The sequence below is a fragment of the Triturus cristatus genome, chromosome 5_2 (assembly GCF_964204655.1).
Source record: "Triturus cristatus chromosome 5_2, aTriCri1.1, whole genome shotgun sequence".
NCBI classification, from domain to species: Eukaryota; Metazoa; Chordata; class Amphibia; order Caudata; family Salamandridae; genus Triturus; species Triturus cristatus.
Window position 1 is genome coordinate 425,198,828 of NC_140588.1, and position 23,183 is coordinate 425,222,010.

General features: G+C 47.8%; 1 protein-coding gene across 1 annotated transcript in view; it reads left to right on the top strand.

Annotated features, from left to right (window-relative positions):
- Positions 1-23,183, top strand: part of LZTFL1 (leucine zipper transcription factor like 1) — a 446,657-nt gene that overhangs the window by 176,827 nt on the left and 246,647 nt on the right. The window contains exon 7 of the mRNA XM_085607356.1: positions 4,090-4,167. Coding sequence (XP_085463482.1) covers positions 4,090-4,167 — 78 coding nt within the window. The remainder of the gene's footprint in view (positions 1-4,089; positions 4,168-23,183) is intronic.

The window sequence follows — 23,183 nt, forward strand, 5'->3', positions numbered from 1 at the left end:
ACTTAGACCTGCCATTGCAACACGCGAAGGCCGTATTTCAACGAGAGGGAGTTGATTTGCAGAGCCAGGGGGGACCATGACCTAGGAGCCGGAGCCTGAGTGGGAGGAATATGCCAGAAGAGATCCTCGTCCGTGGCCAGACCCTCCATAAAGCCAGGGAGGGGCTCGTAGTGGCAATTGAAATCCCCTCCTACGAGATAGGCAGTACCCTCTGTCTGGTATGTCATTTAAAACCAGAGCGAGCTCCGTAATGGTAGATGACTCCTGGGAAATATTGGTTGGGCGTGAGTAGATGTTAATCAACAACAGACTAGCGGCGTTTGGCCACTCCAGCAGCACAGCAAGGATGTCTGCTGAATTAGTGGGAAAGATATCCGCCCTACAACCTAGATCAGTGGCCACCCATGTTGTGAGGCCGCCTGAAGGGCGCCCCCTACCCCCCCACGTAGCATACTTAGAAAAGGTTGCAAAGCCCTTATGTGCAATATTTTCTCTAGCCCACGTCTCTTGCAAGAGACAGATGTCTTTCTGCTCGATGAAAGAACACCAAGACGGGTTATCAAGTTTATTAGAGAGGCCCGCAATGTTCCAGGATAGAATTTTGAGTGATGAGGAAATTGGAGCCGTGCAAGGTATGCTGGGGGGTAAAACCACTTCCGACTCCGACCCTTGGGGAGAGGTTGGGCCGTAATCAATTCCCTGTATAACCCTCGCGGGTGGGGTATTCCAAGGTGGAAAGGCCACCTCTGAGCTACCCTCTTCAGTGACTTTAGTGTACGGAAAATGTCCCTCGTCCGTAGGGGGTACTGGTTGTCTAATCTTAGTTGTGTTCAGAGCGCCACCACCCACAGACAAAAACGGTCAATCCACCATGTCTAAAGTAGAGAAACGATTGTGGGTGGGTACTTGGTCATGTCTAGGGCACCCTGTCAGCCAGCGTTCCCTATCCGCCTGTGGAGCCCTTGACCTATTTCTCCAGGGTACTAAATCCCACCCATCCTCAGCTTGTGTAGTTGTTATGGGAGGGTAAAAGAAGGAGAGTGGGAGCGATTGGATAAGAGAACTCGTAGTTGGATATGGCCAACTACATATATGAGAAACTGTTCCGGGATCCCTAAAATTAATCAATACACAGTCTCCCGGGATAGTTTTTTTAGTATTGCCCAGCCACGGGAGTCTCCTAACCATGAGAACCTCACTGTTAATGCCCTCTGGTAAAGGCCTGTTTTTCGAGAGCCAGTGGATGACTTTGTTTTTCAAAGCCACCACTGGTTCGCTGATAGATGGTTTTAATTCCGGGATACCCGTTAGGATGACTGTATACGGGGCTGACTCAGGCGGTAAGTTAACTGGTCTGTGTCTGCTATTATATTCCTGCGCCCGTGGTGGGGAAGGAAACGGTGTATCACGGGAAGTGGGGACGGTATTCTGTGGAGAGGTCGTGGGTCCAGGTTTTGAGGAAGGAATTGGTCTGGGCAGATGTGAATGGGGGAGCTGTTGTAGACCGTGACTGTCCCTAGAGAGTGGTGTAGCTGTGGAGTCTATAGGTGTTTTAGTTGGTTTAGGGTTAACCCCTAACCGAGCCATATCATGATGCAGATTACTTATAGATGATTCCAATTTAGCAAGGCGATCTATTAAGGGGGTGAGTAACTCGCTCAAGAGAGATTTTATGTCTGCAAGTGAGGGGCCCTCTACCCGTGCAGCAATTATTGGACTCACTGGTCTTTTGGTTAGGGGTACTGCCACTCCCTTTCGTCCCACTAATGGAGAGTTTGTTTTTCCCCTAGAGGCAGGCATCAGATTCTTTGGCCTGCGCCCTCCTATAGTTTGGGCCCTTCCCTTCCTCTTAGGTATTGCTCCCTCACGATTTCCTTGATTAGAATCTACACTAGGAATATCATTAGTTTTCATAGTTGACTCGGGAGTTATATCCAGATTGCAAGATGTGGGGGCAGTAGAGAGCCTTGGAGGCGGGAGGGATAGTGTAATAAAATCAATTGGAGTAGAAATATCGCAGTCTGTAATAGATGAAGTCGTAGTGCTTGGATTCACTGATGTCGAAGAAACCGGTAATCCAGGCGGTCCCCCCTTAACATGGTCAACACAATCTAACAGTTGTGGTGGGGAGGTAGCATGTTTGAGAGGGCCTAAAGACGATCTTCTAATCCAGTCTATTTCTAGGGAAATACGCTTCTCTAGAGTGGATATGTCGTCAATCAACAGGGATCCAGCCTTTGCAAAATATAAGTCCAATGTACCTGTGGGCTTGGCTGCAGCCTGGGTTGTTTTGCTCCGAGTTTCTCTCACAGTCGCCATTGATGCAGTCACAGTAAAAGCGGAAGAAGGTAGGCCCTGGCCCTGCCTCGCCTGTCCTCGAACGGCCTCAAACGGCCCGCTCTTAGCCCGGTCTTCGCTCCGGGCGCGTTCCGCTGGCGCGTAAGGGCGGGACTCTTAAGCAGCACGGTTGATGGGAAAAATGGGGAGGAGCCGGGAAGAGGACACAGGTGTGCTGGCTCAAGGCATCTATCATATGTAAGCTGTACCCTCTTATGTTATTGACTAGTACTGGTATGAACGTGTCTTGTAGTTACATTTTCAGTGCAGCTTGGCGAAGTAGTATCAAATGTTTCTGCTTCAAAATGGGCTTAGAAGTTCAATTTTCATAATATATTTTTATCTCTGCACTTAGAAAACCACATAGCAAGGGTTGGAAACCATTACTCCACCCTAAAGAATCTACCCCATTTTTCCTCCTTCCCTGTGATGGTTGAAAGTGTCCACCCATGGATTGCCCCTATCAAAATGAAGTGAGATTTTTTAATTTGTGTACCTGCCCGCATTTTTTAATACTATCTCTTATTCGAGGAGAAAGTCTATATTCGCCATGTGCTGCATGAGATTTGAGAGCTTGTGAGTTTGGAGTAAGTTCGAATTTGAACAGGTATAGACCTCTAGCCATTAGGTAAGCTGATCCTAATAAACACATGTATTGTATTGCACAAAATAGATGCTCGCCAAAGTAAAGTAATCAATATGGCATGTTTAGAGATCAAAAGACTTGTAACTTGGTGACTAAGTCATGCTAAGCCACTGCAGATGTAATCTTATGAACGGTAAAATTTAATGAATAGGCATATTTGAGCAGTATGTCTTTCAAAACTGTAGTACCTGGTGCACAGTTTAATCCCATTAAATGTATGTTTTTTTAAACTGTCATCTCAAAACACCAATTGAGGTATACAAAAGACCGTATCTTCGCAAATTCTTACATAAAGGGCCTAGCCTCTAACAATTTGCTCGTCATCTAGGGTGGAAACGTGGAAAATAGCTCAAAAGTACAAATTTTCTCTGTCTAATGTCAGAGATTACGTTATTTGGAATAAAAATTAAATATTTGGAGGTTCCTGGCATCCTACGAGTCCTTGGAGCAGTTTTTCGGATGTGTAGGAGCTGTGTACCACTCTGAATGATAATTCTAATAAAATTGAAGTTCGAGAGCAAGGCATCGTCATTGTATTGATGCTTGTATTGGGATCATCTCAGAGACTAAACATGATTTACCTTTCTGGTCAAATGCGTTTGAATGTTCTCTGTATCACGTTCTGGCATCCCATGAGTCTTTGGAGCAATTTATGTTGAAAAAACATTTTCCGGTTGCGCTGGGAGCTATCTACCATGCTGGGTGATGGTTCCGATCAAATTCAAGTTGCAGGGCAAGGCTCTTAATTGTACTGACACTTGTATTGTCATCATCTCAGAGGCCAAACATGATTTTCCTGTTTAGTCACATGTAGTTGCTGAGTGCTTAGTCCAATTTGCAATGATTTTTCCTGAATAGCACCAAAGTCCACATGAATTTGAACCAACCATTATATATGCACTTCTCGTGAATATTTGTACTGTAGTACATTTGGGGATGCCAGGATCTTCCTCAAAATTAAAAGCCTACCTCCATGTATTTGATTGTGTTTTATGATGAAACAAGATGATGTTATTTACCATTTGAGGAAAGGGTGTGTGTCTATGTACTGGGTAGCTTTACTGGACAATCTGATCCATTATTTTCTGTGTTCTCTTTTTCAACAGGCTACAGGTGCATTGGACGAAAAAGTGAAATTGGAGAGAACTCTGAAAGAGCTCCAGAAAGTGCAAGGAGATCAAAAGGTGGAAGTACCATTTTTCTTTTAACTCTTTTCATGACCTTCATATTACATGCTACTGTCTATTTTGAGGCAATTAGAAACGAGTGGCACGTAGTACATTTCATTGCACCGAGGATGCAATTACTTAACAGCTTATTCATGAAATTACATCTCTTTTCATTCAGCATAACAGAGATGCTTCAAATGAGAAACCGGAATATAGGACTAAATGTATAAAGAGTTAGGTCACAAGTAGTGATTGCAAATTGCACACTATTTACAACCCACTCTTATTCTGCAATTCGACCTATGAACTAATAGGTCATGTCACAAAATCTGTAGTTGCAGGGGGCTGCAGAACAAACTGCCTAACAAAAGTCAATAACAGAGGTCTCTATTTGCGACCACCTGTGATTGACTACAAACATAGGGAATGTGGCCTGCAAAGAAGAGCAGTGCTCCACTTTTATGTTTGCATTCCCCAATGGGAAACCTGTTCTGTAACAGTCTGTCTTCCTTAAAGTAACCGGTGCAGCTTTAAAAAAAAAAACTGAAAGGTTTCCGGTTTGGGAAGACATTAGGAAGAGGTCCCCTAGTAAATCTTGTGATTCATTGTTAAGGGGGGGAGGGGGATGCTGCTTTGTAATTGAGGTTTGGAATAAGTTGCAAAGCCACTTATGCAATCTGGAAAGTTTTTTTCTGAATATCAAAAAGGTGTTTAATAAATAATATAATGTATTTTCGCAGTCACAAACCCTGCGAAATCCTACACCAAATCATGCCCAAACGTCTCAACTGAAGTCACTATTTTGCTTATTGTTTAATCCGTTTCCAAATGAAGCTTTACTTTTGAAACCTGCATAACCAAAAGGCTCAAATTGCATACAGATTTGAACCAGAACGCTAGTGAAGGTTGAGAATTTTCTTCCGCTCTTCCTTAAGTGAACTCGATGTAAGAGCAATACGTGCCTGCTCTACTATAGCTTACATTGAATCTATACTAGATGCATGACAACCATCGATAACAGTTTTGCTTGTTGATTAAACGCTTTGAGAAAGCCCCGGCTCACAGCCTGCAGGGTGCGAAACACGTGTTGACTGTGCCTCAGAATAGTCTTTCTGTTGTAATTATTTATAAGCCCAAATAAATTTGGAGAAGCTAAGGGTTTCCAACGTAATTTTTGCCAGTCCTAAAACTAAACTAGACATTGAATATGGACCCTACCGAACCCTCATAAATATAATTTCTTGTCCTGGTACACTTTCAACTGTCACTGAACTAATGGGTAAGGGGTTTCCCATTTCCAAGGACAAGTGATATCTGAATTATCCTCATTGAAAAACAGGTTGGGCAAAAAACTGGATCCATTACCCCTTTGAGCCTTTCGCCATCAAATTACCATTTGATGAAATTATCACTCTGATCTACGTGTTTGGCATTCCGAATGTGAGGAAAAATTAACTAGAGAATAACAAATTGTATAAGTGGAAGAACAATAAAGAAATATTGTGGAGAACGTAGTCGGGAACACAGATATGATTAGCTCCTTATATTACTACATACTGAACTGAAAATTAGTAAAAGTAGAACAAGCTTATAAACTAAACAAATCTTTCCTTGCAACTGCATTTAAAAAAAAAAACATTTTTGTATTGTTCCTGTAAAATGAACATTTACAATTCAAGATGTCTTTTACATTAGGATTGCTAAACTGCTTGGTAGAGAACAAAAGGAGGTGCCCCATACCCTTCGATTTGTTAAAGTGTTTCTACATTTTTCTTCCAGGGGATCCTCATCAATAGTCATAAACTCTGAAAAGAGCCACCCATGTGTGTGGATCCCGGAGCACTTTTAAAAATATACATATATGTATAACAATTGTTTGCCATAGTAACTTACATTTACTCCAGTATTGGAACTTTCATAGATTCACATGCTTGAATCACTCCCCGTAGTAATAGTAGTAGTAGTACACTGATAGGTATAGACTAGAAAAGGCCTAGGCCTCTCAGTTTATTAACCTATCATAGTCATTTTTTTAAAAGAGACCAACGTTTTGCCTTAACCAATCAGCATGAATTACCCTCTAGAACACTCCAGAGAGAAGCTCAGTACCTCAGATTTTCTGTTGCACGTTGTGATAGATAGTCTCCTCTGAGCTCTGCTCAGCTTTCTCATCTACAACTCCTGACAAGAACATTTCTGGACTTCTTTCTTCGGGAAAGTAATTTCATTTGATATATATTCATAGGCAGATATTTATTCTACCTTTTATATCTGTTTGTTTGTTACCAAATCTGACTGGACTATGTCAGATAAGGCTAAGAAGGCTCGCTTCAGGGAGTGAGCCACATGTTTGAAGAAAATATTGGATGTAGAGGACTCTCATAAAGACTGTATTTATTGTTTGTAGCAGTCTCATAAGTCGTCAAACTGCAAAATAGGTTGCACCTTTTCTAACAAGACCCTTGGAGACCGGGAAGGACATCTTATCCAGTATTGGGGTATCTTTCATAGATTCACATGCCTGAATCATTCCCCGTCGCCGAGGCGGGAGTCCCCGGTAAATAAAAAAAAAGTAGTGCCAAAATGTTAGTAGTAGTAGTAGGCCCAAAGAAAAGGCCAAAAGCCTGTATCTTAGCAGCCTATCTACCTCATTATGCAAAAAGAACCAAGAATTTGGTAACAACCAATCAGACACCAGCACCCTTCTAGAACCCTATCAGCAGAGCCAGTTCTCCTCAGATTTTCACCGCACGTCGTGTGGAAGGGAGTCTCCCTTAGTGCCTCTCAGTTTTCTTTCAACTTGCTTCAGCATGTCAGACAAGAAGGCTTTATTTAAGTCCTGCAGGACCTGCACCAAGAAGAGAGTCCATGTTGATGATCAACATGTAGACTGCATCTACTGCCTCTACCCTAAACATGAGGCAAAAGATTGCAAGATTTGCCGCACCTTCCCTACAAAAACTCTCAGGGATAGGGAGGCGAGAGTGCTTTTGTGGCTTAAATCCTCTTCGGCTGAGGAGGATGACAAAGCCTCTACTTCTAGCAAGAGAGCTAGATCGCAGGACAGCTCTTCCAGCGAAGGGAAGAAGCGTCAGAAATCGCATCATTCTACTTCTGATGCGCACTCTCCTCAGGAATCTACAGTCAAGCAAACTGTGAGTAAAAGCCTTTCAAAATCTTTGGCTTACTCTCAATCTTCAGTTTCTGTCACCTCGTCTGCTTCTTCATTGACGCAAACATTCTCTCCTATTATGTCTACGAAGATTACTATCCTCTCAAAGAAGCCCACCGTCGAGGGGTCGTCGACAAAGTCCTCGTCGACGAAGTCAGCAGTACCGCCGTCGACGATTCCGCCATTAAAAAGCCTGTCGACGTCGAGCTCGTCGACGAAGAGCTCGTCGACGAAGATCCCGTCGACGAAGAGCTCGTCGACGTCGAGCCCGTCGACGAAGAGCTCGTCGACGAAGATTCCATCGACGAAGACCCCGTCGACGTCGAGCCCGTCGACGAAGGGCTCGTCGACGAAGATTCCATCGATGTCGAGCCCGTCGACGACGGCTCCGTCGACGGTGAGCCAGTCGACGACGATAGCACCATCTACGATACCGTCGACGATCCCGTCGACGATCCCGTCTACCACAGCCCCGTCGACGACGACCTCGTCGACGATGATCTCTACTCCAGTTTCCACCAGGACTTTTCAACTAAAGTCTTTTCAAAGGCAGGACATTTCACCGCTTACTCCCTCGCATCTCCTGGAAACTTATGTGCAGTGTGACGATGATGATTATGTGGACGACGAGGACGAAGGGCCCTTTGGGGTTGCTCGCCATCCTTCGGAACTGCACATCAAATGTCAGGAGGACGATGAGGATGAGGATTATCAAGGGCATTACTATCAGGAAGACATAATCGTTCCGCATCATAGACCCTGCTACACACAACCTCGTAGGAATGAGATGTCACATCTGCCTCCTACTTTGATACAAGACCTACAAGCCATGCTTGCAGATTATAAGCAGCGTTTTCCACCGCAGCCAAACGTTCCACAGGTTCCACAGACTGCGCCGCAGCCGGACCCATTGCCTCTGCCTGAGGGTCCAGCCCCAATGCCTCAACTGCCTGATCCTCCACAGGACCCGCATCAGGATACAACCTCGGAGGAGGAATACGAAGAGGGCGAGTTGCCAGACCCAGCAGACCCTTGGGATTCATATATAATCCCTATGCCTTCGCCACCTACCCCTCTACCATCTGATTCGCCTCCAGAAGATATAGGGGGGTTCCATAACCTTATGCAGCGAGCTGCGACCAGGTTCAGCTTGCCAGTTACCATTGAGCAGTCTGACTGTTTTCTGCATGATTTTAAGGAGGAGTCAAGGAAGGTTACGAGAGCTATCCCTATCATTGACTATATTTGGAAAGAAGGGGTTAAAATCATGAAAAACCCGGCATCAGTACCAGCGGTGCTTCCACGGATTGACAAAAAATACCGTGCTCCAGCCGACAGTCCCTCTTGTCTCACTGGTCAACCGCGTCCAGACTCGGTTATATCTCAGGCAGCCCAACAAAAGTCTAAGAATCCGGCAGCACCGGTCACTACACCACCGGATAGGGAAGGACGCCGACTGGATCTAATTGGGAAAAAATTTTCAACTATGGCAGCTGCTTCCATCAGGGCAGCCAACTCCCTAGCGATAATTGGGCGTTATGACCGCCAGATGTGGTCAGAAATGGCAAGCTTTATCGACCTCATCCCAGAGGATAACAGGCAAGATGCTCGAAAGGTTTTGTTGGAGGGTGAGCGTGCAGCCTCAGAGACTATCGACTGCGCACTGGATATTGCGAATACTAACTTTTGCCAGTTGGCTGGGGCTGCGGTTCTTAGGCGCCAGGGTTGGCTGAAAGCTACCACGTTCAGACCAGAGGTCCAGACAAAAATATTGGACATGGCCTATGATGGCGAATCATTGTTTGGAAAACACATAGATGATGCACTCCAAGCAATTAAAACGGATACTGCAAGATCGTTGGGCTCCTTGCAATACAAAAGAGGTACCTTCAGAGGAGCAAGGGGCCGTGGATTTTCTTCCAGAGGAAGTTATCATACCCAACAAAATAGGTACCAGCCTCAGTATCGGCAATCATATCAGTCTTCCTACAGACAGACCAATACATCTGGTTTCTCTCGTCAAGGCGGACGAAAAAGATCGCAGAATCAGGGAAGAGACACCTCACGGAAGCAATGATTTCTGCAGGGTGCCTTTCACTCCTTTTCCCCTCCCTGTGGGTGCAAAAATTTCAACTTTTGCGACCAGGTGGCAAGAAATTACGTCGGACCAGTGGGTTCTGGACCTGGTTCACAACGGTCATACCTTAGAGTTTGTCACCAAACCACCCAACAAACCACCCAAGGGACCCCCTCCCCCTCGTCTTCACTTACTATTCAAAGAAGCTTTAACAATGCTCCTCAAGAACGCAATCGAGAAGGTTCCTGCGCTTCAAAAGGGGACAGGTTTCTATTCCCGCTTTTTTCTCATCAAGAAGAAATCAGGGGAGTGGCGCCCAATCTTAGACCTTCGCAATCTGAACAGATTCCTCAAGAAGCAGGGATTTCGCATGGTCACTCTGGCGGAAATTCTAGGTTGCCTCAACGAGGGAGATTTTCTAGCTTCCTTAGATATGGAAGACGCTTACTTTCACATCCCAATACATCCGAAGCATCGCAAGTATCTTCGCTTCACAGTGGCTGGCGCCCATTACCAGTTCAAGGTGCTCCCGTTTGGGTTAAAATCTGCCCCAAGGATCTTTACGAAGTGCCTAGCTCCAGTGGCAGCAGTGTTGCGCTCCCAAGGAATCCAAGTCTTTCCGTATTTAGACGACTGGCTAATAAAGGGTCCTTCGGAAAGATCAGTCAAGACTGCCGTGACAACATCTCTTCGTCTGTTCCATTCTCTGGGGCTTACGATCAACAGGAGCAAATCTCAATTACAACCAAGGCAGATCCTTCCTTTTTTGGGCGCGCTGTTAGATACCGTCCGCTGCAAGGCATTCTTGTCTCACGAACGGCAGGTTCGTCTTCAAAACTTAGCAATCCGAATTTCCAAAAGAAAGTCAGTTTCTGTCCGGATGTTCGCGTCGCTGCTAGGGATGTGCTCCTCTGCAATACACCTCGTTCCTCTGGCGCGGCTCCGCATGCGACCCTTGCAGGAGGAGTTACACCTTCAGTGGCAGCAGGTGATGGGCTCCTTCGACGACATCATCAGAGTCACTTCAGGCATGAAGAGCGCTCTACGTTGGTGGTCCCATATTCCCAACTTATCAGAAGGACTTACTTTCATTCAGAAAATTCCAGACTTTGTCCTCACTACCGATGCTTCCATGGAAGGATGGGGAGGTCATCTCCAAGATTTACAGATACAGGGGAAGTGGTCCCCAGAGTACAAAAACAAACACATCAACAGTCTGGAATTGCGAGCAATTTTTCTGTCTCTGCAAGCTTTCCTTCCAAGGATTGCAGGTTCTTCGGTTCTGATTCGAACCGACAATACCACCAGCATGTTCTACGTGAACAAACAAGGAGGAACAAGATCAGCAACTTTGTCCACGGAAGCTCAGGAGTTGTGGGAATGGGTCACACTCCACAACATAACCCTCAGAGCAGAACATGTCAGAGGTCTCTGCAATACATTAGCGGACACGCTCAGCAGATCCCAATCAGATTGCCACGAATGGGAGCTAGAGCAAGCTCAGGTGCTCAGAATATTCAGAGCTTGGGGAACACCACCGCTGGATTTGTTTGCCACGAAGGAGAACAAGAAATGCCGCTTCTATGCCAGCAGATACCCTCAACAGGGCTCAAGGGGGAATGCCCTGTCCATGCGATGGTCAGGGATTTGTGCTTACGCTTTTCCCCCGATACCGAGGGTCATACGCAAGATGAAGTTGGAGGGCTGTCGTCTCATCTTGATTGCACCCAGATGGCCACGCCAATACTGGTTTCAGGAGCTCCTATTGCTATCACAGGACCAGCCGATCAGTCTTCGCCCGACGCCCACAATGCTGTCAAGGAACAAGGGTCAGGTTCTCCACCCGGACCCTCAGTCCCTACATTTACACGCATGGCTCCTGACTTCTTAGAGTTTAAGGACCTGGATATCCCTCAGGACTGTAGGGATATATTAACAAAATCACGAGCTCAGAGCACGATAAAAACTTACCGTCTAAAATGGAAACGGTTTTGCTGCTGGTGTGAAGCAAACCAGGTGCACCCGGTGGATGACCCTGCAGAAAAGATCCTTCCTTACTTGTTACACCTGGCAAGATCTGGGCTTTCTTTCCCTTCAGTCAAGGTCCACTTAGCTGCACTTTCTAGATTCAGAAGGGGTGCTCATGGCCCTTCCCTTTGTTCATCCTCTTTAATTAAACAGTTTATGAAAGGACTATTCTGAGAGTTTCCTCCGGTCAGACTTCCGCCACCGGAATGGGAACTCAACACAGTCTTATTGCAGTTAATGAAGCATCCATTCGAGCCCATCCATAAGGCTGACCTAAAATTCCTTACATGGAAGGTTGCTTTACTTCTGGCTTTAACATCAGCTCGAAGAGTGAGTGAAATTCAGGCGTTTACTGTAAAGGAACCTTTTCTACGCTTCACTCAAGACTACGTGCACCTCCGAACTAATCCAACGTTTATCCCTAAGGTGCCTTCACAGTTTCATCTTAATGAACCAGTGACGTTAAAGACTTTCTTTCCTAATCCATCCACCCCAGTGGAACGAGCCTTACATTCTCTCGATATCAAGAGATGTCTTAAATTCTATCTTCTGAAAACAAAGAACCTCAGAAAGTCCGATCAATTATTCGTGGCTTATGGCCAAACTACTCTGGTAAAGTCGGTTACAAAATCCACCATTGCCAGATGGATAGCATCTACAATACTTTTCTGCCATGACAAGGCTCACAGGCCTCTGTTGAGGAAACCCAAGGCCCATTCCACGAGGACAGTAGCAGCGTCTACAGCATTGTTTGCTGGTGTGACTCTAGAAAATATCTGCCGTGCTGCGACGTGGAAAAATGTCCACACTTTTACCAGACATTACTGCCTCCAATCTACGCATCGTGATGATGCAGCAGTTGGGCAAGCTGTACTACGACATCTGTTTCTTTGAGATACCTTCAGGTACCCTTTTTTCATATTTTAATATGTAAGATGTTGATATCTTTAATATAACAATGCAATGTGTTACAATGATGATTTGCTTTCATGTTAACATGCTTTTCTCTTTATAGATGGCATATTTTGAATTTTAAGATCTTTTCTTATAACTCTTGTTAACAAGCTGTGGATGCAATTAGGGAGTATCAGCACTAGTCTCCCGCCATCCGCAAACGACTGTATACTTGGTATACTGCTCGCTATTCTGATTCAGGCATGTGAATCTATGAAAGATACCCCAATACTGGATAAGAAAACAAGTTACTTACCTGTAACTACAGTTATCCAGTATTGGTATCTTTCATAGATTCACATGCACCCACCCTCCTCCCCGTAGAGTCAGTTCTATATAATTTGGGACGTTCACTTCCCACTTGTGCTACGAAAATCTGAGGAGAACTGGCTCTGCTGAGAGGGTTCTAGAAGGGTGCTGGTGTCTGATTGGTTGTTACCAAATTCTTGGTTCTTTTTGCATAATGAGGTAGATAGGCTGCTAAGATACAGGCTTTTGGCCTTTTCTTTGGGCCTACTACTACTACTAGCATTTTGGCACTACTTTTTTTTTATTTACCGGGGACTCCCGCCTCGGCGACGGGGAATGATTCAGGCATGTGAATCTATGAAAGATACCAATACTGGATAACTGTAGTTACAGGTAAGTAACTTGTTTTCTTCTCATCTGGCTCCAAAATGTGAAAACCAGGTCTGACCCTGTATCACATTCTGAGAGTGAGCAGTCTACGTCTTCAAAAATTTATTTAAAGAGGGTAAGGGATTCTTCACAATTGGATAAGGAGCCTTAAAGGAAATACGCCAAGAAGTTACTCTCATGAATCTTCCTCTGAGCTCAAAAAAGGTTCTCACAAAAAAGAACAGCCATCCAAGATTGTTTCGGAGCCACAAACGCCACCTACAGAGCTCAAATTAACATTCAAAAAGCCTTCTTCTGACAAGCCGTTGGCGAGCTCTCTGTCGGGGAAGAAAAGCATTTCAGGTACGTCGATATGGACGACTTTCTCCATGGCCCTCTCATCGTGGACGACATCCTTATAGTCGTCAACGCAGTGTCTAATTTCGTCGACCATTCCTTTGACATCGTCATCTAAAGGAGTGAAACCTTTGTCGATGAAGCACTCAGCATTCTCTTTAAAATTGAAATTGGCGACACCATCGTCGAAAAATGTACCGTCGGCGAAGTCGTTGTCAATGGAGAAGTCGAAGTTTCAGTTGTCGGCGAGACGGTGACCGTCGTTGAGGATGCCCTCATCGACAAATACACCACCATTGACAAGGGTGCAGTCGCCAGCGTCAACAAAGTCTTCGCCGTCAACAAAGCCACAGCCCTCTACGAAGTCTCATCCGTCGACGAAGTCATCGTCGTCGATGACGTCACTGTCTACGACGAAGTTGAAGGTAATGGAAGAAGAGACATCGTCGTGGATGAAAATTGTGTCAGTGAAGGTTCTCTTCCAGGGGATCCTCATCAATAGTCATAAGCATTAGAATATTCCCGCCCATGTGCGGGATCCCGGAAACAGTATATTATATGTGCCCCACATATATATATCCATACATATATACCTATATGTATACACAAGCAATTGCAGCCCATAACATCCTAGAGCTGAACCATGCTGTAAGGAATTTCCACTATACATAAGAAAATAGCATTATAAACATGAGAAACAACATTATAACTTGTTTGGAAACTGTTTTAATGCTTAGAAAACAGCAGAAATTCTTAGAAAACACTGAAAGCATAGGAAGCTCCCAGGCTGCATTGCAAATACCCAGTCTAAAAAGACTGAAAAGCTAACTAATAGCTGCATAGCAAAAAACTGACACCGTGCCTTTAAGGCACACCTGACCCCCACCTTCCCATCATGCCTCAGGGGTGGCAGTTAGGTCAGTTGTTCTTTCCGGCTCCTTCTGGAAGGATCCTGGCAACAGAGCTCCACTTTTTTCTGAGTTTCTCAGAAAATATTGTCTGTTTTTCAACTGTTTTTTCCCTTACTTCGACGTTTTACATCTATGTCAGTAAGAGGCTGTCTTTTTTAGGCAGTTTTGGGCATTTTTTCCAACTTGAAATGCCTTCTCTTTTTGATCCTTGCCCTGCTTGTGGCAAGAAGAAGGCCAGGACTGACTCTCATAGGGTCTGCATCCTGTGTCTACCGGAGGATCATGATTCCAAGACATGTACTCACTGCCAGAGCCTGTCCAAGAGAACTTTGAAGGACAGAGAGCGAATTCGCATTTATGGCCTGGCGCAACCATCCAGAGGCCGACCTCCGGTGAGGAAGGGCTCCAAGAGGCCTAGAGATACATCTAGGAGCAAGTCCTCTCGTCCTTCCGCCTCAGCGTCGGGATCGGCGCTGAGGAAAGATGTTCCGGTAGGTCGTGTTTCCAAGAAGAGACTTTCGACAGCGGGCTCGCCGCCGAGAGCAGGTACGTCGTCGACGTTGAAGTCCAGACCGCCATCGTCAACTCGGCGACGAACGGCGTCGAGATCTAGAGCCTCTCCGCCGTCGTCAACCCGGCGACGATCGGCGTCGAGAGACACCACCCCTCCGCCGTCGTCAACCCGGCGACGATCGGCGTCGAGGAGCAGGGAACCTCCGCCGTCGTCAACCAGGCGACGATCGGCGTCGAGGAGCAGAGAACCTCCGCCGTCGCCAATCCAGCGGCGATCGGCGTCGAGGAGCTGGGAACCTCCGCCGTCGACAACCAGGCGACGACTGGCGTCGAGGAGTGTCACCCCTCCGTCGTCGAGGGCACGATCCCCTCCGTCGTCGAGGCTCCATCAGCGTTCGACGTCGAGAGAGCAGAATCCTCCGCCGTCGTCATCCAGACGGCGTTCGGCGTCGAGGTTGGCATCCACGTCGACGTCGAGAGTGGCAGCATCTCCGCCGGCGTTCGGCGTCGAGGGAGAGAGGGCCTCCGTCGTCGGCTTCACATCGCCGTTCGACGTCGAGGCGGCATTCTTCGCCCACTGAACATGGCCGCCGGTCCACATCGAGGCGTCGTTCGACGTCGAGAGAAGAGTCCCGGCGAGAAAGAAGGCTACGCCACGGATCGACGTCAAGACCACGCTCGACGTCGAGACAGGCCTCGGACAGAACGGTGGTCCTGGTAACAGAGTCGGCGTCGCGCCATTCCTCCTCTCGCTCAGGGGCATCTCCACGACCGGCAATTCCACGAGAGCCTGCCAGCCAACCCCGTAGGTCTTCCCCTCAGACTCAAGGGACCATTTCTCTGTCGCCCAGATGGCTGCTGCCAGCACATCATTGGCAGGACTCAGGGGCTACAAGGAGGCTGCGGGAATACGTCAGTCAAGTGCATGACTCTCCTATGCAACGGTTGGTGGCGGCTGTGGACAGAGCTAGTCCCCCCAGGCCAGCACGTCAGAAGTCGCCGGACAGCAGGCGATGCAGATCGCGCTCCCCCAGGCGGGAGGGGCGTTCATCCGGATCACGGGCTCGTGATCATCGCCGGGAGCGGAGGTCTCCATCATCGTCCTCTTCCTCGTCCACCAGGCCCTCCATCAGGGACTATTCACCCACGCTATCGGGCAGCCCAGTGTCCAGGGTCTCGCCCATAGACGACATCAACACCTACCAGGAGGTGCTGCAGCAGGGAGCGCAGAAGCTGGGGATTGAGATGTCAGTCCCCCAAGTCACCACGTCGGTGATTTTTGAAACACTTCACCAGAAGTCTGCCTCTCGGCCACTGCTGCCTTTGGTCCCAGGAATCATGGAACCAGTCGTGGACACCTTCCTCACCCCGGCGACCGTCAACGCGGTTCCGGCTCGTATCCTCAAAAAATACAAGCCAGCTACCTCTGACCCTGTCTTTGTGAAGATGGACCCGCCTGCGGACTCCGTAATAGTGGCGGCTGCAAGAAAGGGTCAGACGGCGTCGGCCTCCTCTTCCGTTCCTCCAGATAAGGAGAGCAGAACCCAGGACTCCTGGGGACGCAGGGCCTGCTCTTCCGCGGCGGCTTCCCTCAAAATCTCCAGCGCAGCGGCGCTGTTGGGCAGATACGATAGGGCTCTCTGGGACTCGATGGAGCGATTCAAGTCCAAGCTCCCCAAGGAGGACAAAAAGGACTTTGAAGAGATTGTCACTGAAGGGGCTCTGGTGGCTAATCAGTCGATTAGCACGGCGGCGGATGGTGCGCTACTTTCAGCCCATTCTTACACACACGGCGTGTGCGCCAGGAGGTCGTCCTGGTTGCGGCTGACAGGGCTCAAGCCAGACGCACAGCAACGGATTTTAAACCTCCCGTTCTCTGGCAACTCCCTCTTCGGCACTCACACGAATGAGGAGATGGGGCGCATGAAAACTGAACTAGACACCCTCAAAGCTGTGGGTTTGGAGAAGAAAAAGGAATTCAAGCGCCGTTTTCGACCCACCCAACGCAAGGGGCCTCAACAGAGGGTTCAAACCCCTCAGTGGTCTCAGAGTAAACCCCAAGGAAAATCGCAGTTTCGAGGCGGAAAATCCAGCAGGGGCAGAGGTGGACACCAGCAGCAGTCCTCCACTACCACAAGAGGAGGAAAGTCATGAGCTGTGGCTTCCTCTACGACCGTTGCCCACTCCAGTGGGAGGAAGTGCGTCACGACATCTAGCAGAGTGGGACAGCATCACAAAAGATCGCTGGGTGCTGAATATACTGCGAAATGGATATGCGCTACGTTTTCGAGCGTATCCGAAAGACATCCCGCCAAAAAGGTCCCGTCCTCACCACTTAAAACTGCTCCAAAAGGAGGTGAGGGCCCTTCTGCAAAAACAGGCCATAGAAAAAGTTCCTCCTTCGCAGGTCGTAAAAGGAGTGTACTCCCGGTACTTCCTTGTGCCCAAAAAAGATCAAGAGCACAAGTTTCGGCCGATTCTGGACCTTTGTCTCCTAAACAAAGTCATCGTCAAGGAGAAGTTCCGTATGTTGGCGCTTCACCAAATATGTCCACATCTGCAAGTCGGGGATTGGATGTGTTCGGTGGACCTCCAAGATGCGTACTTTCACATTGCAATCGCGAAACATCACCGCAGGTACCTGCGGTTTGTGGTTGGAAGCAAGCATTATCAGTACAAAGTCCTTCCATTCGGACTCAAGTCGGCTCCGCGAGTCTTCACCAAATGTATGGCAGTGGTGGCGTCCTGCCTACACAAGCAGGGTCTCTTCGTCTACCCTTACTTAGACGACTGGTTGCTGAAGGCTCCATCCCAGCAGCAGGTGAAGAAAGACTTCCAGACCTGTCTGAGACAGTTGCACGCTCTCGGCCTTCACGTCAACATGGCAAAGTCCGTGCAGCAGCCCACTCAGTCCATCCACTACCATGGCTCCGTTCTGGACACAAGCGTGGGAAAAGCGTATCCTTCGGGGGAGAGATTGTCTTCAATGAAGAGGAAATGCAGGCTTATGCAGCAGATGCAGAGGCCGTCAGCCCGGCAGGTAGCATCTCTGCTGGGATCCATGGCGTCCTGCATTTTTCTCATTCCCCACGCCAGACTGCGAATGAGACCTTTGCAGCAAGCTCTGGAGGACCAATGGGATCAGTCCACAGGCCGTTGGGGAGATCGAATCTCTCTCTCCCAGGTGGCGAAATCTTCCCTTGCATGGCGGACTCGTCAGGACAATCTGTTGGTGGGAGTCCCGTTTCACCACCCACTTCCGGTGCAATCGGTGGTGACAGATGCATCACTGCAAGGTTGGGGGGCCCACATGGGGTGCCTCCAAATACAGGGTCGGTGGTCTACAAAAGAACAGGGCTACCACATAAATATGCTAGAACTTCGGGCAGTCCACCTTGCTCTAAAGGCGTTCCTCCCAGCAATCAAGGCCGACTCAGTCCTGGTGCAGACCGACAACACCACGACCATGTTTTACCTGAACAAACAGGGCGGGACTCGGTCACGCCCCCTCTCCCTGGAGGCACAGGCGATCTGGCACTGGCTGCTCGCCCGGAACCTCTCGGTAGTGGCAGTGCACCTTCCGGGGGAGTTGAATATCAAGGCAGACGCACTCAGCAGGCACTTCGAAGATCAGCCCGACTGGGTGCTGCACGACGACGTGGTGGCAGACCTGTTCCGTTGTTGGGGTCGTCCAGAAATCGATCTGTTTGCAGACGACGAAAATTCAAAATGCCACGCCTTCGCGTCCAGATTCCACCGTCCAGGGACCAGGGGGAATGCTCTTTTGATGGACTGGTCAGGGACATTTGCCTACGCCTTTCCGCCCCTGCCTCTGATTCCGAAGGTGGTATCCAAGCTGCTCAGATCCGACATGAAGATGATCCTCATAGCTCCGGACTGGCCGCGCCAGTGGTGGTACCCGGACCTTCTCCATCTCTCAGTGCGACCTCACAGGCGACTGCCTTGCAGGCCGGACCTGCTGTCCAAGATGGGCGGGAGGATTCTACATCCCAACCTTCCCTCACTGAACTTAACAGCATCGCTCCTGAGGTCCTGCAATACGGACATTTAGGTCTACCACCTGACTGCATGCATATTCTCAAAGAAGCGAAGCGACCCTCCACGAGAGCGTCTTATGCGTTTAAGTGGAAGAGGTTCTTCATTTGGTGTAGGGAGAATCACCTTGATCCTACAAAGGGGCAGGAGGACGTCATCCTTCCGTACCTCCTTCACTTAGCTAGATCAGGCTTGAAGTATGCATCCATCAGGGTCCATTTGTCTGCCATTACGGCTTACAGGAGGTCTCCCAGTCAACCTTCCTTTTTCCAGATGCAGGTGGTCAAGGACTTCTTGCGGGGGTTGAAGAAATTTTACCCCCCTGTTCGAAACCCTTCTCCTCCGTGGGAGTTGAACTTAGTGTTGTCCAAGTTGATGGGCCCACCTTTTGAGCCGATCCACAGAGCTTCCTTACAGCATCTGTCGTGGAAGGCCGCTTTTCTGGTAGCCATTACATCGGCACGCAGAGTAAGCGAAATCCAGGCTCTCTGTACTAAAGAGCCGTACACAGTTTTTCACCAGCACAAAGTGGTCTTAAGGGCACATCCATCTTTTCTCCCTAAGGTAGTGTCTGATTTTCATATTAATCAGTCAATTTCTCTGCCATCCTTCTTCCCAAATCCAGCGACCCCGGCTGAGCGGTCGCTCCACTCCTTAGACCTCAAGAGGGTACTTAAATTCTACCTGGCAAGTACCAGAGGCATTAGGAGGACGGATCAATTGTTTGTCAACTATGGCGCCATGAGAACAGGCTTCCCAGCAGCTAAGCGATCCATTTCCAGATGGATTGTTTCCTGCATTACCCTAGCCTACCAGCTGGCGAAAAGGCCCTTACCTTTGGCCCCTAAGGCTCATTCTACTAGGGGGAAAGCGGCCACAGTGGCTTTCTTGCATGACGTTCCAATGGCGGAGATCTGCAAGGCGGCCACTTGGAAATCGGTTCACACCTTTACCAGGCACTACTGCCTCGAATCCGATTCCAGGGCGGATGCCCAAGTAGGCCAAGCCTCCTTGAGGAACCTGTTTGGGTAGCGGGGTCTATCTAAGCATACTGTTCCTTCTCTGTTTTTTTCTTTCCTTTGCCCGCAGGGGGATGAGGTGAGGCTCGCTATTCTATTCTAATGCTTATGACTATTGATGAGGATCCCCTGGAAGAGAAGGATTAGTTACTTACCTGTAATCCTAGTTCTCTTCCAGGGGTATCCTCATCAAAGTCATAAGCAACCCTCCCGCCTCCCCGGGCAAAGGTGTGATAGTTTTCAGAGGTTATTATTTCTTTGTGCCATGACTTTTCAGTCTCCGCAAAGAACAACTGACCTAACTGCCACCCCTGAGGCATGATGGGAAGGTGGGGGTCAGGTGTGCCTTAAAGGCACGGTGTCAGTTTTTTGCTATGCAGCTATTAGTTAGCTTTTCAGTCTTTTTAGACTGGGTATTTGCAATGCAGCCTGGGAGCTTCCTATGCTTTCAGTGTTTTCTAAGAATTTCTGCTGTTTTCTAAGCATTAAAACAGTTTCCAAACAAGTTATAATGTTGTTTCTCATGTTTATAATGCTATTTTCTTATGTATAGTGGAAATTCCTTACAGCATGGTTCAGCTCTAGGGTGTTATGGGCTGCAATTGCTTGTGTATACATATAGGTATATATGTATGGATATATATATGTGGGGCACATATAATATACTGTTTCCGGGATCCCGCACATGGGCGGGAATATTCTAATGCTTATGACTTTGATGAGGATACCCCTGGAAGAGAACTAGGATTACAGGTAAGTAACTAATCCTTCTAGCACTGGCAACAGAGATTACGCCAAAGCATACTTCACCCAGTAAAAGTACGCCTCTCTTGCGCGCTCATCTTCTGGAGGCGGGAGATTCCGAAGAAGAGGGAGAACCTTTTGGAGACATGTATAGCCCGTCTGAGTTGCACGTTAAGTTTTGACCTGATGATAAAGATGAACAACAGTACTATAGTCAGCCTTATTTTGCCCATCCTGAACCACGACACCAACAGTGTAAGGCGGAGATGGTTACGATGCCCTCTGCAGTACTATCCCATCTGCAATTCATGCTACAAGATTACCGACGGCGCTTCCCACCTTCAGAGCCGGCTAGTAGTCCTCCACCTTCCCAGGTGGCATTACCAGTACGAGTGAATACTCCTACTGTACTTTCTGTACTAAACACTCTGTAGTCTGTTCCTCTCCAGGATCCGATCTCTTCGGATGAAGAAAGAAAACTTCATGATCCGGCATCAGAATGGGACGATTACAGGATGTCTTTGCCTGTCTGACCAACACCTCCTCCGGTAGATTTCCCACCAGAGGACATTGGGGGATGTAACTATTTGTTGGAGCGTGCAGTGAAAAGATTTGCTCTACCAATGCCTTCCAAGCAGACTGACTGTTCCTTATATGATTTTAAAGCACCTTTTCGTAAGTCTGTCAGAGCTATTCCCTTAATTGATTACATCTGGGACGAAGGTATTAGGATCATGAAAAACCCAGCCTCTGTACCAGCGGTGCTTCCACATCTTGATAAAAAATATAATACCACAAATGATGCCCCAGCGTGCCTCACAGGGCACCCAAAACCAGACTCAGTGGCCATGCAGGCCGCTCAACGCTGCTCATAAAATCCTGCAGCACCTCTTTTTGCACCTCCTGATAAAGATGGCAGATGTCTCGATTCCATCAGTAAAAGATTCTCAGCAATGTCAGCATTGACAGTAAAGGCAGCGTACTCTCTGGCGATCTTAGGGCGCTATGATCGCCAGATGTGGTCAAACGTTGCTTCATATATTGACAAACTGCCGGAAGATGCCAAGGAAGAAGCAAAGAAGATCCTGCATGAAGGAGGGAGAGCATCCAATGAAATATTAGATTTGGCCATGGATGTTGGTATTACAGGATTCAGGCAGCTAGCAGGCACTGCAATTTTACAAAAGCAGGGATGGCTCAAAGCCACCTCATTTTGTCTGGAGGTTCAAAATAAGATATTGGACCTTCTGTATGATGGAGAAGATCTTTTTGGCAGCCTTATGGTGGAGACCCTCAAAAACATCAAGGTGGATACAGACACCGGCAAGTCCTTAGGGATGCTGCAGCTCAGGGAAACTCCTTTTCGAGGATCAAAGTGAAGAGGGCAGCCATCCTATAGAGGGGGTATTAGCAATACCGATACCCTTCATATTCTTCGACATCTCAGTCTTACCGACCTCAATTCCAGCAGAGACAACCATCTCAGACATCCTGTCTGAACAGATAGAGGAAAGACACCATGGGCTGGCAAAGATACAAACCACCGACAATGATATAGAGCAGGCTCCGGCTCCAACTCTTCCTTCCCCACATTCCACTTATTCGTTTCAACCTCATCACTTCTGCCTGGGAGGCAACATTTCCAACTACCTCCACCAATGGCAAACCACTACCGCAGACCAGTGGGTTCTGCGACTCGTACAGTTTGGCCGCACACTAGAATTTATTCAAAAGGTGCCTACAACCCCTCCTCAAACCTCCCCCCACAGACATCTCAAGGCTCTTCAACAAGAGGTCCAAAACATGCTTCACAACAGAGCAATAGAGAAGGTCCCATTCCCCAGCATGGGTACAGGTTTCTACTCCCATTTCGTTTTGATCAGAAAAATGTTAAGGCAGTGGCATCCAATTTTGGACCTCCAAAACCTCAACATGTAAAGCACTCATTTCAAATGATCACATTGCAGGAGGGACTGAAGCTCCTACGCCAGCGCGATTTCATGACAACTCTAGACCTTCAAGATGCCTATTTTCACATACCTATTCACCCAAAACACAAAAAATACCTGGGATTTGTGGTAGCCGGAAGCCACTACCATTTTAGTGTGCTCCCCTTTGGTCTCAAGTCGACGCCCAGGATTTTTACAAAATGCTTTGCTCCGGTCGCAGTGTTTCTCAGACAACAGCAACATCATGTTTTTCCATATCTGGACGACTGGCTGAACAAAGCACCTTCCAAGACGGAAGCGAGAAAGTCCGCAAAAGCCTGCACAACTCTCTTCAGGAGGTTGGGTCTTTCTATCAACTGACAAAAATCTAGGAGCCCAATTAGCCACAGTGTGCTTAAATGCATTTCCTGCGGAGAAACGTCAGCGGCAGCTTCCGACTCTAACAAATTCCATCAAAAGAAAAGTCTTTCGGTCTGACTTTGCAAATCCCTCTTGGGAATGATGTCGTTATGCATACCTCTGATCCCTTTCCTTCATCTCAAAGTGCGTCCAATTCAGGAGGAGCTGGACAAGCAGTGGGTACAATCGGCTGGCTCCTTCGACATCATTAAAGTAACTCCTCGCATGGTGAAA